At 40.5% G+C, this 18,635-nt stretch overlaps 1 protein-coding gene across 27 annotated transcripts in view; it reads right to left on the bottom strand.

The window, feature by feature from the left end:
- OBSCN (obscurin, cytoskeletal calmodulin and titin-interacting RhoGEF) overlaps positions 1-18,635 on the bottom strand; it is a 1,809,553-nt gene that overhangs the window by 1,557,128 nt on the left and 233,790 nt on the right. For all 27 annotated transcript variants that reach the window (XM_085628811.1, XM_085628818.1, XM_085628815.1 and 24 more), the window contains exons 13-14: positions 6,620-6,895; positions 1,206-1,481 (exon numbers count right to left, since the gene is read on the bottom strand). In XM_085628811.1, the coding sequence (XP_085484937.1) occupies positions 1,206-1,481; positions 6,620-6,895 (552 nt within the window). The remainder of the gene's footprint in view (positions 1-1,205; positions 1,482-6,619; positions 6,896-18,635) is intronic.

The raw sequence follows: 18,635 nt of genomic DNA, 5'->3' as shown, positions 1-18,635 counted from the left end.
TCCAAGGTTTTTACGCTAGGGGGTCGCCTGGAGGATATCCTCAGAGCAGTCAATTGGTCTTCAGAGTCAACCTTCAATGTCTTTTATTTCAGCATTTATAGCATGGCTTCACTGGTTGTTAACTAGTTTCAATTCTATTAAGAACATGGAGGTGAGGATTATCATGCCCAACTGGATACAATCTACTACCCTCCCTGTAGTCTCAGAGGTCTTCGGTTGGATAAGAATCTTCAGTTATGGACATGATCAGAAGCTTCTTAATGATTTCTTACATTATGTTGGCTTAAAACATTGTTGTAGTTTAAAATGTCTTTAAGGCTTGACATTTCATTGTTTATGAATCTCTGACTTTGTAACAGAAGTATCAGGTGGTACTTTGTTTGACACATAGTTGTGGTTTGGTTTCTTATCCAGGATGTCTTGAGTTTTTCTGTAGGATCAGACCAGAAACAAGAATTCTGAGAGTAAAACTGAGTTCATTTTCTTGATGTTGGATATAAAGGACTGACTCTATGGTTTTGTTTTTGATCTATCACAAAGACTCTTGGAATTCGTAGTCTTTGAATGAAATATGTTGTTTTCATAAGGCTGCTAAGCAAAATAAATGGATGAGAAAGCATAATCCTCGCCTCCGTGTCCTTGATAGAGTTTAAACTTTCCTTCACGTTAGCTAGGAAAATTTATATTCCACACCTTTCATACTCTGTTCACCATGGAGGAAAGTTCATGTATCTGTTTGTTATAAATATTTAAAGATATGTAAGAGCCTTTACTTTCATTTCATCCCCTTCCTTACCTACCATTGTCTCATTCTTTATCAGAGAGCAAAATTTCATGTGCTGGTTGCATGAAGCTACAGTCAGTAGTAAATGCTGTTAGGCACTATGGGTTCAGGCACCACAGCCGTTTCTCAGTGGTTTGTGCAAAAACCTCAAGTTTCCATCCCCATCGCTCCCTCCCACACACACCAGAGCATTACATTACATGACAAGACAACAGCAGAGTCTAAAAATATGGTAACCTTAGTAGAAACAGATATTGACTGAGGGCAATTGGGTTATGAATGTTTAAAGCACCTTATTTTCAGGCATTTCTTTTGAACTGTTAAGTATATACTGAAACCTACATCTTAGCTGTGTGAATCTGAACCTAAAGTGGGGTGGTAAATGATGCAACACAACATTACAAGTACATATTTGACTGACCTGTAACTTGAACCTTGAAGTTGATTTTCTGCCCAGCAGCTTCACAGATGTACTCTCCGGAGTCTTTCTTCTCCACCTGCTCCACAACCAGCCGTCTGGATTTGCCATCAGACTCAACCTTGATCTTCTTGCTTGCAGTGATCAGTTTCCCATCCTTGTACCATTTAACCTCAGTCTTGGCTTGCGATACTTCACAGCTGAGGGTGGCAGTCTGCGTCAGGATAGCCTTCACCTCCTTCTGGACTTTATCCTGGTTCACAAACACTACTTCAGGCTCTGTAAATAAAGAAATAGACATGGGACAGATTTAATATAATTTAAATTGATTTTATCCGGAGTCAGTCACAGAAAAATAAAATGATAATAAAACAATAATATCATTTTATTTTTCTGTGACTGGCTTTGGCTGAGGCATGCGTGTGTATGGTGGGGCGGGGCCGGACAATGACAGGGAGGAGTGGTGGACACTTAGAATTGTGCATATCAGTTTGCCCGGCCGTCTTATGCCGGGCAAACAGACATGCACACTTCTATTTCTCCAACCCAGCTGTGTTGCACAGCCGAGTTGGAGAAAAGCCGCAGACTCTCAGGCAGGGCCGCTCAGACCAATTCTGGCACTGCTCTCCTATCATGAGAGCCGCGTCCAGATTCAGTGAGAAGACAGTTTTTCACCAGTGACTGATGGGAGAGAAGCACTGAGGTGGCCGCCTGTGTCGGCAGGAGCGTCAGGTAAGCTTTAAAAATATATATATATATATATATGTTTCTCCAAATTCCCCAACCTGCTCCACCCCCCCCCCACACTTTTGTTTTGCGGTGGCTGCCAATGCAGATTTCCAGGTTTCTTGAAAACTAAAAACATAAATGAGCTCAGTCATATGGAGCTCAATCAAAGCTTCGGACTTCCCTTGTTGTGAGGGTGTCCTACTCTCTCACAATAGCCAGGTAACTTGAAAAATAAACATTCTGGAAACTAATATATGAGAATTTTATGTCCTGTAAGAGGCTTTCGTGAATTGCATTATTTAGGTGCACGGAGGGTTCTTTGGCAACCATAGTCACATACTTGATTGCACTTCATGTAGTTTTGCATTTAACTGCCATATCCTCAATTCATCAAAGTACCAAGGGAAGTGGCGTAACTCAAAAAGATGTGGTGAGGGCAATGACCATCCCTCAAACATGACGATGCCTCTGCCCTACATACATAACATCCGAGTTTTAAGGACTGTGTAGTCTTGTTTTTCAGTCCCCTGATTCACTAATAGTGAGTTTCTGATTTGCAGACAGTGCATGGGCCTTGAATTGCGATAACAGAAGGATGTTCAGCTACTCTCAAAGTCTTGGATCCTTGTTTCAAAGACAGCAGTGGATCTCTGAGCTGCTACCAGGGTATTCTGTCAAAATTTAATTTCAATATGTCGACCTGTGGCAACCCTTTCTATCCATATTGGCCTCGGAATTTCGGGAAATTACCTGCCCCCGATATCTCCGTTTACTACGCCTCTTTGATACACAACAAACAGAACAGAGACGGAGACCAGGCATAGACTAGATAGCTTAGGTGGTGGACTTGGAACACGGGTGGTGGGTGGGAAGGGTTTAGGGTGTTTTTGTACTGTTCTGTTTTTCCTTGTTTATTATAGTTCATGCAAGGTTCCTCTATATTGGCACAGACCCATTATTGCGCTGATGGAGCTGGCTTGTCCCTTCAGAGAATTTAGCAATGTTAAAAGACACGATGGCTAAACATGCATGAGTGTTTTTGTATGTGCTAAAAACTTCAATAAAGAGATTTGAACCACAAAATATAATTTCAAAAATACTGTGAGACACAAATATAGTGATGTCAAAACTACTTGTATGTCAAATATAATGTGAGACACAATATAGAAGGTAAGATTATATCTTTTTTGAGCCTTTTATGTCTTTAAATATAGTTATACCTAATACATTGTTTTAAGTAGTTACTTTTATTGGTTGTGTTATAAGTTGTTATTTTATTGTTAATTATGTTTCATTATTCTTAGTGCGTTTTGTACTTTGGTAATATATTTTACTTTTATTTGTTAATTTATTTGGCAAGTTATGGAGTTTGAAGAGGAATAGGGTATTGATAGAGCTAGATTCCATCAAGATCAGGCATTGCTTTATTTTTGTGCTTCAGACAGACTGCATTTAAAATGACGCAGATTTTGGTGCAAGTGGAAAACACATGGCACATGAAATGAGACCTAGACAAATGCTTATTTAAAGTGCCACTTGTGGTGCAAAGCAAAGTGAAAGACATAAAATGAGGCCTGGTCAATGCTTTCAGTCTGAAATGCTTGTGTTGAATTAACATGTGTTTTTGCAGTGTAGAGAAAACTCATGATTTTAGTGGCCTCTTTAGCTGCGAAGATAATCATTGAATGTGTTCTCTCTTACCAGCTCATTTTCCTTGTAATCTACACTCCCTATTCCTGTCTTAAGAGACTTTGGCTTTGTTTCATATTTTAACAATGCGTATTCAGTTCATAACACATCTTTTTATAATGTGTATTAAATTAACCATGCACCATCACTACATGTGGGGCTAAAGCATTTTGCATGAAAAGCTATCTAAAACATTGGAGCATGTTGCTATGAGTATGTATTAACTGTGTGCGCTTTGAAAATTTGCACTGGTGCATGTTTTATGCTATGTTGTACATTGCAAATTTGTGCATGTTGTGCACAAATAATAGAAAAGCTGCTTTAAACTAATAGCTTTTGCTAAGTAAATAAATAATACAAGGTATTAGTATGGGGGAAGTAAACAGAATGGGTTCTATTTCGTAAATTAATACTATTTTTGTGTTTGTTTTATTTTTGGGCCTAAGATAAATGGCTGCCTAAGAATCCAGCATGGCTGAGAATCATGCTGAAAACCCATGCGCAGAACTGCCAAGTGCCTCAAGTACAGAAGGAGTCAAGGCCAATGTGAACTGTACATTCTTGTTACCCTGCCAATGTACCAGTGTTTGTGGAATGTGCTTATCCTGCGTGCAATGTGGCAGGAAGGTAAATATAGACAAACATTTTTCCTAGTAAATGTTGCTAAAACATATAATTGTATTAATCGTTAACGCTTCTTTTGTTAAAACCAGTATGGTTTGGAATTTGCAATGAGAACAGGATGGTGAGGCCCTCATGTCATCTATGCTAACCAATCAGTGCAAGCTTTACTGAAAACTGCAACATTATTAGTATAGTCTGCCAAGAAATAGAGTATAAATAATAAACCCATAGGAGGTGTGTCAGCCTTAGGCCTTAAGCCTTAGCTTTAGGAGAGAGGAGAGGCAGCAGATGAGGCCAGACATCATATGGGTTAGGTACGTGAAACGTTGTGGGTGCAGCCTGGGTGGAGATTGAGTCCGAGGAGAGACAGAGGAAGGTGGGGGGTCTTTTGCTCACATTTTTTTCAGAGTCCTTGCGCGTCATATTTTTGCCAATGCAGATCACATTCCTCTGTGGTCTGTGAAGTAGGTCTGTCTTAAACCTTGTGTAGCTCAGAGTGGCAGAGATGAACAGACTAGGGCAGAAGGTAGATTTAGAATGCTAAAACGTTAAGTTTATGCTTTGACTAATTAATTAGTTTTGAAAAGATGTATTTGTCTTATGCATTTATTTCTCTTTATGGGAGATTTTTGCCATTTATTAATTAATGATTAGCTTTGCAAGACTCACTCTTTTCTTAGAAACTCTTTAAGAGTTTTGACTGACATTTTGCACCACATTTTCTTTTCTACATGTGATGCTTTTATGCAGACTGTAATATGTTCTGTATTAATGCTATTTTTCCTAATTTCCAAATTCTGTAACCTGGTTGATATTTGACTAATGAATAAAGGGTCAGAAAAACTTCACTTTTAACTAAGAAAATAAAACCCTTTAAAAATACTCACAACTCTCTTTATTGGCTGAAATATTAAATGCATTTTTGAGGTTTCATGTTTATGAAAAGTCTCCTGAAGGTAATATATAGTGGCAAGGGTCTAGTACCTTTACAGCGGTAAATTAGAGGTAAATGAGGTTTTGCATTGAGATATTACCATGAAATTACCGCTGCATCAGTAGGAAGGTTTTTAAATGTGATAATTGATTATACATTTATTTTTTACACAGTAATTTTTTATTAGACAACTGATTATATAAATACTTTTTTACTTATTTAATAGATAATTAAAAAATGGGTAATAATTTATTATTTTTAATGGTTATTTAATTAACTGATTTGTAAATTATTTAATTGTTTTTGGGAATTTCAATGTTATTTAGTTTTTGTTTAAAAAAGTTTTTAATATAAACATTATTTTTTTGTATTTCTTTTAAAATAATGTACATTTTAATTTTTTCCTGCTATTGATGCAATTACTTTTTTGTAGGTGTAGGAAATTTAGGGTAATCGGGTGGGGAGTATTTTACATCTTTTTTTTAGGTTTCAAGTTGATTAAAGCATTTTTAATATTATTTTATGTAGAATCGTATATGTTAATTTCATGTTTTTAATTTTTATCATTGATATAAATTATGCAACGTTAAAAATATTTGGCATGGACAGTCATCCTATGTCCAATATGCAATCATGCTTTGTGTTCCCCTCTAGGTCAGAAAACAGGTTCTGGTTTTCGTATTACCAGGGAAAGGCCTACATCTTAAACACATGCTGGATTAAGGTGAAGCTAGTACAAAACAAGACACAAGGTTACCAGTTTTACATCCAGTCGGGCACTCAGGGCAGAGGTAAATGCCCATTTACCACTGAATGGACATTTCCATTCCAGATCTACTGCACAAATTCTCAAATGCTCCAAGTAAACAGTTGTGTAAAGCTCTAATTCAACACCTGTCGTAATCTGTACATCACGTAGGAAAGTACAGTTACTTGTTTGTTATAAATGTTTAAAGATAGGTTTCTTTACTTTCATTTCATACTCTTATTTACTTACGTTTGTGCCATTCTAAAGCAGAGAGGTAAACTTCATGTGCTGGCCACCTAACCTTGGAATGGCCATTCCCTCAAAGTGATGGAAGCACTGAAGATGGACGAAACTAGAGTTAGTAGTAAACGCTGTAAGGCACTAAGGTTATGGGCACCACAGACATTTCTCAGTGATTTATGAAAAAAACCTCAGGTCTCCATTCCAACCCTCTCTCACACACACCAGCACATTACATTACATGACAAGCCATTAGTAGAGTCTACAAATATGCTAACTTTAGTAGGAATATATATTGGCTGAGGGTAAATAGGTTATGAATTTGCTAAAGCACCTTATTTTAGGAGACTTCTTTTGGTACATTCTGAAACCTATAGCTAGCTCCATTAATATGAACCTAGAGGAGGGTAGTAAATGATGCTACAGACCATTTCAGGTAGATGTGTGACTGACCAGTAACTAGAACCTTGAAGCTGAGTTTCTGCCCAACAGCTTCACAGATGTACTCCCCGGCGTCCTTCTTGTCCACCTGCTCCACAACCAGCCGTCTGGATTTCCCATCAGACTCCACTTTGATCTTCTTGCTGGCAGTGATCAGTTTCCCATCCTTGTACCATTTAACCTCAGTCTTAGCTTGCGATACTACACAGCTCAGGGTGGCAGTCTGCATCAGGATAACCTTCACCTCCTTCTGCACTTTATCCTGGTTCACAAACACTACTTCAGGCTCTGGAAATAAAGAAATAGACATGGGACAGATTTAATATAATTTAAATTGATTTTATCCGGAGTAGGATAACTGCTTAACCAATCTAGGCATGTGCGAGTGCAGTGGGTACTCACTATCTAATAATCAGGAGGGGCAAAAGAATCACATGTGCCAATGGACCACTGTGTCAGGGAGATTGTTTCTGAGACCCTCAACCATACTTTCACAGTTCGCTGTATATATTTTATCTCCGCTCATGTGGCTTGATGGATAGGGTCATTCACTGGAGTGTTTCGTTCTCCAAGTGACTCCATTGTACTCCACCAGGAGGGAGACTGTCTGGGTTTTGGCAGTTGTGAGAAGTTAAAATGTTCTCCTATCCTGTGCCGGAAACTTTATTTAACACAATCAACCAGGAACAGGATATGATTAAAAGAAAGAAAAGAGTGTTCAGTGGATACATAACTGATTCACAACACCTAGTGATCAGGTCGACATGTTTCGGCCATAGAAGTTGCACATACATGTCTTCTGGGCTTCGTCAGGACCGATGGAATGGAGGGCCAACAAATTCTAGGCACTCCACATGTAGTATGGGTAAGTACAGTCACTCAGCCTTCTTCGTCAATAAGCCTATTTATCTCACGAATGGATGGTGTTATAGGCGCAGACTTTGGCCCATAACTCAACAGAAGGGTTGTTATAACCCCATGGTAAAACGAGATGATAACGGCGGGTAAATAAATGCCTTAATAGGAACCGTCTCTGCCCCCGATTACAAGCGAGGAGAAAATATATATGTATTCCTTCACTTATTCACATTTCTGTGCTTGATCCACTAAGTACTAAACACTCATGAAGTAGCACTTACTAACCAGCAACACCATGCAAAAATCACCCATTAGGATGAACATTTACTGCTGAAACATGGAACGATTCCATATACGTTTTGAAAATTCACAACCCTGCAATCACTACATCTTTTTACAGAACACAAAGGCTACCTGGGAACACTCACAAAAATAAAATGCAGAGTAACCCTAAACTGTGAATTTCCCTAAGGTGTCCAACAGGTACACCAAATGCTGAATGTTGCGAGTTGGCATTTGGATTACAAGGAAAGGATACTTTCAAAGAGGCATGGTCTAGTGGAAAAGCTACATACTTTATCAAGAAAGCATAGGTTTAAATAGAGCTTCTCCACTTTTTCACTTTATTTATCTTTACTTAGCTGTCTTATCTGCTAAAACATTGGGAGTGCCTACAGACAATTAATTTGCCAGGCTAAGTGAGAGCTACAAAAGAAAATGCAGTTAGTCACATGGAGCTGATGCAAAGCTCCTGACTTCCCCTGTTATGAGGGTGTCCTTCTCCCTGACAATAGCCAGTTAACTTGAAAAATAACCACGCTCTTAACTAACATATGAGAATGTTGTGTCCAGTAAGAGACGTTCATGAATTGCACTACTTGGGATTACAGAGAGTTCCTTAGCCTAGAGGGTTCCTTAGGGTTCTATGGTCATATACCTGATTTTACTTCATGTAGTTCTGCAATTAACTGCCATATTGTCAATCCTGCAAAGTACCAAGGGAAGTGGCATAACACAAAAAGATGTGGTCTCCTTCAAACTTTGTTGAAGGCAATGACCTCTCCTCAAACATGACTATGTCAGTGTCACCCATAAAAAACAACTCATTTTTAATAAGTGAAATCCTCTCATTCGGTCCCCTGACATAATAATAGTGGGGTTCTGATCATCAGCCAGTGCCTTCAATTGCAATGGCAGGAGGGTGTTCAGCTGCTCTAAAAGTCTGGGGTCCTTGGTTCAATGAGAATGGATATCTGAGCTGCTGCCAGGGCATTTTGCCAAAATATAATTTCAAAAATATTGTGAGCAACACAAATCTCATGATGTTAAAAATATTGTGAAGTCAGAAATATTGTTGGACAGAATATAGACAGTAAGAACATCGCTTTATAAGTCTTTTATATCATTTTTTTTAAAATAAAGTTTATTTTTATTAGCTTCTATTCTAAGTTATTATATTACTGTTAAGTACGTTTAGTTATTTTCCGTTTGTTATTTTAATTTGATAATATATTTTAGTTTTTTTAAAATTTTATGACAATTTATTTTGGAAGGTTGAGTTGGTTTGTAGGGGAACTGGTCCGGAACTTTTTTTAAATGTTAATTTTTTAATTTGTTATAAATGTATTTATTATGTATTAAAATTGTTAAGTAGATAATTGATTATGTAAATACTTTTTAGTCATTTATTAGATCATTTAAAAAATATGGTGTTTTTTATTGGTTAACTATTTATTCAAATTAATGCTTGTGTTAATTATTCAACCATATTTATATTTGCATCGTATTATTTGTGTAATGTTTACATTTTTTGGATAATAAATCATTTTTTAGTGTTACTAGTTTTCTAATTTTGTGTACTGTTATTTATTTAACTTTATTTTATTTTTTTAATTCTAGGCTGCTTGGATGGTAAGTATTTTACATGTTTTTTTCACAATTGATATACGTTTGAACGTAGTTTTCAGAATAATAATGTTAACTTTGTGTTTTTAGTTTCTAATATGTATAGAAATTACACAATGCCATATTTTTATATATTTATGGAAATACATTTTATGCCTATTTATTTTAAGTAGAAGTAATTTGTTTTGCTTTAATTTAGGTTAAAGAAAATTAAATCTGAGCTTTTTAAAATGTATACCTTTCTCTACTATTGTATATGCTGGAGAGGGAATAGGGGTTTTCACTCCTTCAAAATCCACCACTTTCCCTACTATTGCTTACATTGGAGTGGGAATAGTACATCTGACCCCTCCGAAGTCCAAATCTTCCCTACTGTTATTACGCCACAGTGGTAATAATAATTCTGCCCCCCACTTAAGTCCAACACTTTCCCAACTGCTGCTTATGTCGGAGTGGGAATAGTATATCTAACCCCTATAAAGTCCAACATTTTTCCTACTGTTGCTTATGTCAGAGAAGGAGTAGTAAACCTAACTTTTCCAGAGCCCAACACTTTCCCTACTGCTGCTTACATCGGAGTGGGAGTAGTACAACTAACCCTTCCAAAGTCCAACACTTTCCCTACTGTTGCTTATGCTGGATTTGGAACAGTAAATCTGATCTCTTCAAAGCCCAACACTTTCCTTACTGTTAGTCAGGTTGGAGTAGTGAATTTGACCCCTCAACATATTTCTGTTTTTGTTTTTATTTTTTTTACTATATTTTTGTTTTAAACGTAAAAGTTAGTTTAATGTAAATTATTTGTTCATTTTTTTGTAGTTAGTCAATCTCCGTTTATTGTATAATTAATTAAAATCACTACAATATATGTGCAGAAATCAAATTTACAATGAGTAATCCGAGCAAAAGCAAATGCATTAATACAGCTTTAAAAAAAATACTTCAAGGATTAAAACTATTATTTCAACCACGGGGAAAAAAGAATAAAATGCATAAAGAAGCCTTTAAAGGAAATATCTTGAGGTTTGCTTTTAAAACTCTAGATAAAAACTTGAGGAAGGAAACAAGTGTGTTTAATGCTCCACAGTGTCTGCAATAACCAGAATGTGCAATTGTTTTAGAGTGAGCCTGACATCATAACAGCGAGCATGTATTTTCATGGAGAAAAGTAAAATGCTCACTGGTGAGTGGAATGCATTTAAAGTACAATTGTCTGGTTGTGTGCTAAAGGTTAAAACATTCAACAGTAAGAGACATTAAAAGACCATAGGTGAAAATCATTGATAGCAGCCTTAATGTGGAATACTTGGTATTGCACAAGTTCAAAGGGAGGTCACTGCTTGCCGTCTGTGGCTTACTGAAGTGGGGGTTGTCTTTTCAGACTACAACTAGACCGTCTTATTGAGTTCATTAAGAAGATCTTCTATTATGCTGATATATTTACCGAATTTGGCCAGGTCGCATGGCTCCGTCATAGTGAAGATAAAATTCTTGGCCTCATTGCAGGTTTGTATTCTCTGGGCTAGAAAGAGTGGGTTTAGCATGGTGCACAAGGCATGGAGCTGTGCTGAGTAATAAACACAATAAATGAATGAACGAATGATTTATAGCCGCTGAGGCTGCAGTTAACTATTATGGAAAGGGAGTATCAGTCTTGCAGCCATGATTTGTTTAAGACAAGCCTTTCCTAATCGAGCACTGAAGATATGGTTGTGGTCTCAGACAGTGTGGGTGCTTGCTGACATGTGATGTAGCCACGGCTTCTTCAGCTTAGCCATTTCAGTTAGTATTGACAGTGATTTTGCCTGTCCTTTCAAGATTGTTTTGAGTACTGAATGCAAGAGCAGAAGTTTGTTCAATTCGAACTGGTCTTTTTGGAGGATATCAAGTGATTTCTTTAGATAGTTGGTCCAGGGGCTCTTCTTTAACTCGCAGATGAACCGGAGAGCTGATTTTAGAGTGCTGGGCAGGGCCTTAATGATCCTATTGTAATATTTTAAGAATGTGCCCACGTTAGACCACATTTGACCCTCCAAGCCGAGTTCCAGTCTGATCATACAGCCTCTTGTGTATTGACGCAACTTAAAGATCCTCTTGTATGCTTTAAGCAGCAGTTTATCCATTATTTTGAGTTTGCCCGGGAACGCTTTATGACTTTAATTGATCCAGGTAAGAAGGATGGCCTGAGTACCTGAAGTATTGGGACTGAAGAAGGGATTTCTAGTACAGTGCTGAGCTGGCGAAGTCTGGTGGTAATCAGTTCGGCCTTTGCTTTGACGTGGCTCAAGTGAGTTTTAGTTCCTTCATAGTGGTCATCCACACAGCCAGGTAGTTGTCCGATTTTGTCATTTGATTTTTAAGGAGCCCAGGCTCCAGTAGTTGTATACTTTCTTGGTCGTCCACCCGAAGACTATGACTTTTGTTTTCATCTCATTTGCTGTCATTTTATTTACCTCGTTATACTTATGGAGGGCGTTTAGAGCTTTCTGGATCCCAATTCTGGAATGGTTGAGAAGAATGATGTCATCTGCATATTGAAGTATTGTGACCTTGACATCTCCAATTTTTGGTGGGAACAGATTAGCATGTTTTTTGGCCGAGGACATGTCTGCAGTGTACAGACTGAATAACAGGGGAGCAAGGGCACAGCTGTGCTTTAGTATGTTGTCTGTTGGGTTTTTCCTTGTTATGACCATCTGAGATAACTGGACCCCCCCAGGTCGAGGTGTATAGTGACATTATTGCCTGGAGCAAGGTGTTTGGAATGCCCCAGCACTGTAGTTTCCCCATAGATTATTCTTGTCAACAGAGTCAAACGCGGTGGAATATTCGAAAAAACATGCACATAGGGGGGCTGACTTCTGGCTGGAGGCCAGTTTGACAAAACGGTACTATCTCATTTGCTTCCGCCCAGCACTCCAGTTCTTTTAGGAGGACAGAGACATATGCCTTGACTTCCATATTGAGAAGGGCTATGAGGCGATAGTTGGCTGGATCCAGCCTACCTGCCTTCTTGAATATTGGATGTCAGATTGAACCCCTCCAGCCTTCCGGGACCTGCCAAGTAACTGAGCATGTGTGGTATAATGGGAAAACATGGTAGACCACAAGTCGGTGTCATCCTTGAAGACTTGGGCTGGGATGCTGTTTGGGCCCGGAGCACCTGTTGCTCTGATTATACGCAAGTATATTTTATATTTCTGTAGCATTTTTTTTACCATTTTATTTTTAATGTCTATTTTTTTATGTTTAGTGCTTGAAATTGGAATTCATTTTTACAATTGTTTTATTATTTATGTTTAAATGGTATCTAAATATATATGTTTATTTATTTACAATCATGTTAAAGCAGATATTTTTCTTTTATGGTGGTACGCTATTTTTTTATATATTTTTTACCGTAAGTATATATTTTTTAATGTAATATTTTTTACGTTATTAGAAGTTTTAAAGTCAATATAGTATACAATAGTAAAAAGTTGATATACTAACCTATTTTTGGACAAAATTGTGGTCTTCTACATTTTTGTTGCTGATCTTTTTGAATTTACATACAAAGTCAATAATGCCAATATTTTGTTATACAACCTCTACCCGTGAGTAGGCCCTCATTCTTAATGTCAGTGAGGTTCTTGTCTGCACCAAAGTCTGGGGCAGTCAATTTTAATGCAGGTGGGGTTTGTCCGCCTACCAGGGACCCTCCTGCATTCAGGGACTTTGGTCCCTCTACCAGCTTCCTTACTCCCACTTATGACCTTGTGAAGCTGTCCCCTTTCGAACTGCATTGCATGCTTGGGGGTCACGGCCCAATAGGCCCACATGCTTTGTGTGCTTCTTTCTTTCAATAAGGACCATGCTAGAGACTCAGGGCCAGATTTATGATTGGACTGCATTGCCTTTGCATCACACAAGGAGACGCAAAGGCAACACAATCCTTAAATAAGATAAGGCGCGGGCAGCCACCACGGCGGCGGGGCTAGGGCTGGACAACGGGGCGATCAAGGGGATAGGGTGCTGGGCGTCTGGCGCATTCAGGCGCTACATACGCCCGAAGATGTACTACGTCAGCCTTCTCCCACCCCCCGTTCTTCCAGGTCCAAGCACCTCACCGAAGAAGGTGTGGATCATGGGGCACTCCTATGTCATGCGGGCCCAACGATGGGCTGCAGCCAGACACAACTTCGGCGGAATCTGGCTGCAGAAGACGGTCATAGAATGGCGGGGTCGCTCGGGAATGAAATGGGAGCACCTGCTACCCGCAGTGCAGGAAACTCTGCAACGAGGTGACAGACCAGACGCGGTAGTGGTCCATCTGGGCGGCAATGACTTGGCAGCAATGGGGCGGGGAGCACTCCTGGAAGAAATGCAGAAAGGCCTCACGGCAGTGGCTCGCCTACTACGCCCCGCGGAAGTTATTTTTTCGGAAATTATAGTACGAAAAGCCTGGCGGGGAGCAAGGGACCTGGGGGCGGTCAAAAAATCCAGAAGAAAACTTAACATTACCATGGCCAAGGTTTGCAGGGCCAATGGTTGGGGGTTTGTGAGGCATGGTTTCATAAACCTCAGATCCCCGGGGTACCACCTGGATGACGGGGTACACCTCACGGGGGTGGGAATGGACATGTTCCTGCTAAATATTGTGGGGATACTAGAGCAGAGGGTTTCCAGTAACGGTAGGACGTAGCATTGGGGCACTGAGGGGGGAGCTCCCTCCGATCGATAAACCGTAGGTAGCGTGGCGGAGCAAACCCAGTAAAATTAGCATTAAAGAGAAGAACTCACTAGACGGTAGATAGAAGGCTCTCACAGTGTCCTTGGGATGCCGCACGGCAGGGGCACTGAGAGAGCCAAAGGGCGACATGCCGCCATAAAAGATTAGAAGTGATGCTCCCGCAGGACCCTTGGGATGCCTCACAGCAGGGGTTTCAGAAGGAGCAAGGACCCAGCCGCAAGAAAGTAGGGTAGAGGCTCAAGAAAGGTCCTTGGGATGCCATCCGGCAGGGACCTCTGGGAGAAGGGAGGGCCCACAAAAGGTTTCAGGGCGAGCGGGCGGCACTTGCGGCCCGGACAGGTCCAAACGAACACCATCAACTTTGGTAGCAAGTTGAAGCCTAGACCCGCAAATCAGAAGCCAAAAAGGGGTCCCTCCCCTCCTAGGTCATTGAGAAGGCTGGATCTATAATGCAAAAATGCTGAAGAATGAAATTTATGTAAAATCATGAACATGTGAAATGTATATATTGAGATTTGACGAATAAAAACTGCGACCTTTTCAGGCACCCAAGAACATTATCAATGGTGATTTAAGGCGAAAGCGCGCAGTTGCTGTCAAAGGGCAGGGAGGGAGCGGGCCGAGAAACTCGCCACCTGGAAGAGGTTAAGGCCTGGGCTGGGGAGGCGAAGCCGGACTCAATAGAGGCCCGGGCTAAACGCCGTCCGGAGGCAGGAGGCCCTCCCCCTCCCTCCACATTAGCATGCCGGCTAGTCCGGCGGGGGCTAGGATTGGCCCCCTGAGACAAAGGTAAGCCCTCCCCAATCAGGGGGCGAGCGAGGGGGGGGATAAAAGGGGGCAGAAGGCCCCAAGAATTCACACTCATCCCCTCCACTCGGAGGAGATAGAAGAATCCCATCCACCCACACCTAAGAGTCGGGCGTCGCAGCCGCAGGGTAGAAGGGTAGCGGAGCAAACCCAGTAAAATTAGCAATAAAGAGAAGAACTCACTAGACGGTAGATAGAAGGCTCTCACTGTGTCCTTGGTATGCCGCACGGCAGGGACACTGAGGGAGCCAAAGGGCGACATGCCGCCATAAAAGATTAGAAGTAATGCTCCCGCAGGACCCTTGGGATGCCTCATGGCAGGGGCACTAAGGGAGCAAGGACCCAGCCGCAAGAAAGTAGGGTAGAGGCTCAAGAAAGGTCCTTGGGATGCCACCCGGCAGGGACCTCTGGGAGAAGGGAGGGCCCGCGAATGGTTTCAGGGCGAGCGGGATGGCACTTGCGGCCCGGACAGGTCCAAACGGACACCATCCACTTTGGTAGCAAGTTGAAGCCTAGACCCGCAAATCAGAAGCCAAAAAGGGGTCCCATCCCTCCTAGGTCATTGAGAAGGCTGGATCCATAATGCAAAAATGCTGAAGAATGAAATGTATGTAAAATCATGAACATGTGAAATGTATATATTGAGATTTGACGAATAAAAACTGCGACCTTTTCAGGCACCCAAGAACGTTGTCAATGGTGATTTAAGGCGAAAGCGCGCAGTTGGCATCAAAGGGCAGGTAGGGAGCAGGGCCGAGAAACTCGCCACCTGGAAGGGTTTTACCAAGACACACAAGAACACCTTGCTTGGCCCTGCATGGCTTTCGTAAATTCGGAGTAGCGCAACACAGCGCAAATCACTGCATTGTGTAACTCTGTCCCCGGGAGGTGTTCTATGGGTGGAGCATGAGTGTTCCCACGCATCCATTCATGGTTTCTGTAGCATTTCTAGATTTACCAACACCGATAGACCTAGGATTCAGTCAGAATGCTACTCCTTCTATGGGGAGGCGCAACGAGGAGAAATAGCTTTAGTTCTCCTTGTTGCTTCCTCTTTCGAAGTGTGTTGCATTCTGCAGCACACTTAGAGTAAAAAGCCTCAGAAGGTTTCCCTTCCTGCACGAAAACAATCCTGCTAAAGGCAGGCACCCCTGCACCATGGCGCAAGGGTGAGTGCGTTGGCGCTATGCTGCAGACAGTGTGCCAGCGCAGGCAACGAGCAGGAAGCACCATATATTGATAAATATGACACATTCCTGCCGTTTCACGCAGCACAGCACAACAAAGGTGTCTTGCTGCCTTCCTTTGTGCAAAAAATAATAAATCTGGGCCAATTTTAATTCTATGTTTCCTACCTGGTCCCATGTGCCTGGGGCCCTCACTTCTAAAGCAAGTGCAATTCAGCGGCCCTCATTTTTAATCAAAGTCAGGTTTGAGACTGCAGTTTCATAGATATTAGGGCTTAAACCCTATGACTTACTCAGGGCTGCAATTCAAAAAGGAAGAAACTCATCAATTTCCCTGAGGAAGGTGAAGAGCTTTTCGCCCATGTGAAGAAACACATGTTGGCACCGGATGGAAGACTGTAACTAAACTTGCTGAGAGACTGATCTAGAATGCCCTTTACTTTTCTTTGGATTGGATTTGGCATGATAGAGAGATTCAACAATTAATGGATTTATTGTTTGGTGTGCAGCAATTGTACCAGAATTTTAACCAGGGACCAGAGAAGGACTTCACTTTGAATAACCAAGGTGACAGCTTTCCATATTGCAATTCATCCAGAAGATTAACTTTAGCAACTTTACGTTAGGATTACACCTATATGAAATGTGTGGGTGGTGTGCACGTATAACCCCTAATGTCACCCTTTTTTTCTCTAGTTCACGAAGTGCTTACTTTATTGCTTGCTCATTTTCACATCCAAGGTCTGGCAATATATTCCAATTGGTGTGCTGGCTTTTGCACGTACCATCTTGTAGGACGGACACCTGGCAATATATTCATGTTGGGAGGAGTCCTGAAGGGCCTCCACTGAATAATGAAAATAGTGTTTGAAAAATAAATCTTATTTCAAACATAAAACTCAGTGGAATTCGATTATGCCAACTGACTGTGAGACTCAATTGAAAGTAATTTCTGAGCTGACATTTTGTACTTCGGTAAAGGTGTCACTGAAACTGCAAAGTCTCTTTGTATCCCTTTATTGGGGGAACAGGCAACTTCCAGATAGACAGCTAGAATCAGGAAACCCCATCATCCCAAGAGTTGTTATTTTGCAGGAGATTTGCCAGTGTTTCTGGAAAAAAGTAATGGACCTGTATGCTTTCGCTGTCAAGTCCAAAGTTTTGCTTGAAGTACAGGGACTCTAAAGCATGCTTCATGACCTGGCAGAATGGTCTGATATACGCATCGTTCCCTTTCCACTAATACTGTCCATAATGCTATGTCTGGGAAAAGTTGTTGGGAGTAATGGTAGAAGTTCTGTTTTGGCCACGAGCGACCAATGATTCCAGTGCCCATTAACTCAGTTGCTGTGTGAGGTCTTGCCAGTCTAAAAGCTGAAAGGGTAGTGATGCAAACAGTCTGTCTCAAGAAATAGTGGCCCTCGTTTAGCTGTACAGTAGACCATCATCTCTGAAATTCTACAAAAGCTGAGGTTTTTCAGAACTGCTGCCTGGACAAGGAACACATTCATATTTCTTGTGATATCTACCCTGCCCTGCAAGGCCTACTGGATGAGTCTTCGTGATCTAATGCTCGTTCTGGTATGCAATGGCTGGCTTTGGGTAATGTGCAATAAGGTCAATTGTTATCAGTGGGAGCAGAAATGCTTACATTTTGTTGGCTGCTGTTGTGTCCCATACTAGCTCAAAATACAATTATCAGTTCCTGCTTGGGATCTCCCATTAGAGTTACATGAGACTCAGATCCGGATGTATGTCATTACATCGCGTGGTTTTTACCACGCGTGGCTTTACTTCGCATTTTTAACCTCGCATTCAGTTAGTCCGGAATTGTATTCTCTGCAATACAAAATGCCTTCACTGCGCAAACAACTAGAACGGAAACATATACATCATATATGTCGTTTTAGTCACAGACTTGCAGTGCCACCTTGCGTCCAAAGTAAGTATTTTAAAGACGTCATTCCAAAATAAGTGTATATCCTATTTTAGTGAATTAGAAAATATATACTTTGGTTTTAAAGAAAAAAGAAACCTTTCATTTCCACTTTAAGTTTTTATTGGGGGAAAGATAACGTGAGAACTGGAGACCTTTTTTCAACGTTTTTGTGTGTGCAAAAGATTGTCACAAACTTTCCAACGTACTACCCATAAACCATGTGCAATTTATTTTTTGTAATATTACGGTTTAAATGTATACCTTGTGTATCCCGCCCCAGTTTTTAATTATTTTCTAACAGGCATCATGCACAACTATTTTTTAGTTTCATACTAATACTCATGTTTTTTTTTTTTAACTTGAATATTAACAAGCTTGCCCACCCATAGCCTCTAAACTTCCTGCACCCCATCCTGAAAACATCATGTTTAATCTGTTAATTTAATTTTGTTATTAAGTACATACTCAATTTTTTTTTTAAAACATACCCAAGTATTAACATACATCAACGTCCTGTTTTATAGTGGAACACTGCCACCTAGTGTACAAAATGCGTGGTAAAGTCTTGCAATGTAAAGAGTAGCGAGGAAAAAGTGTAAT

The sequence above is a fragment of the Triturus cristatus genome, chromosome 10 (genome assembly GCF_964204655.1).
Source record: "Triturus cristatus chromosome 10, aTriCri1.1, whole genome shotgun sequence".
Classification (NCBI taxonomy): domain Eukaryota; kingdom Metazoa; phylum Chordata; class Amphibia; order Caudata; family Salamandridae; genus Triturus; species Triturus cristatus.
This window is presented reverse-complemented; position numbering and strand designations above follow the sequence as displayed.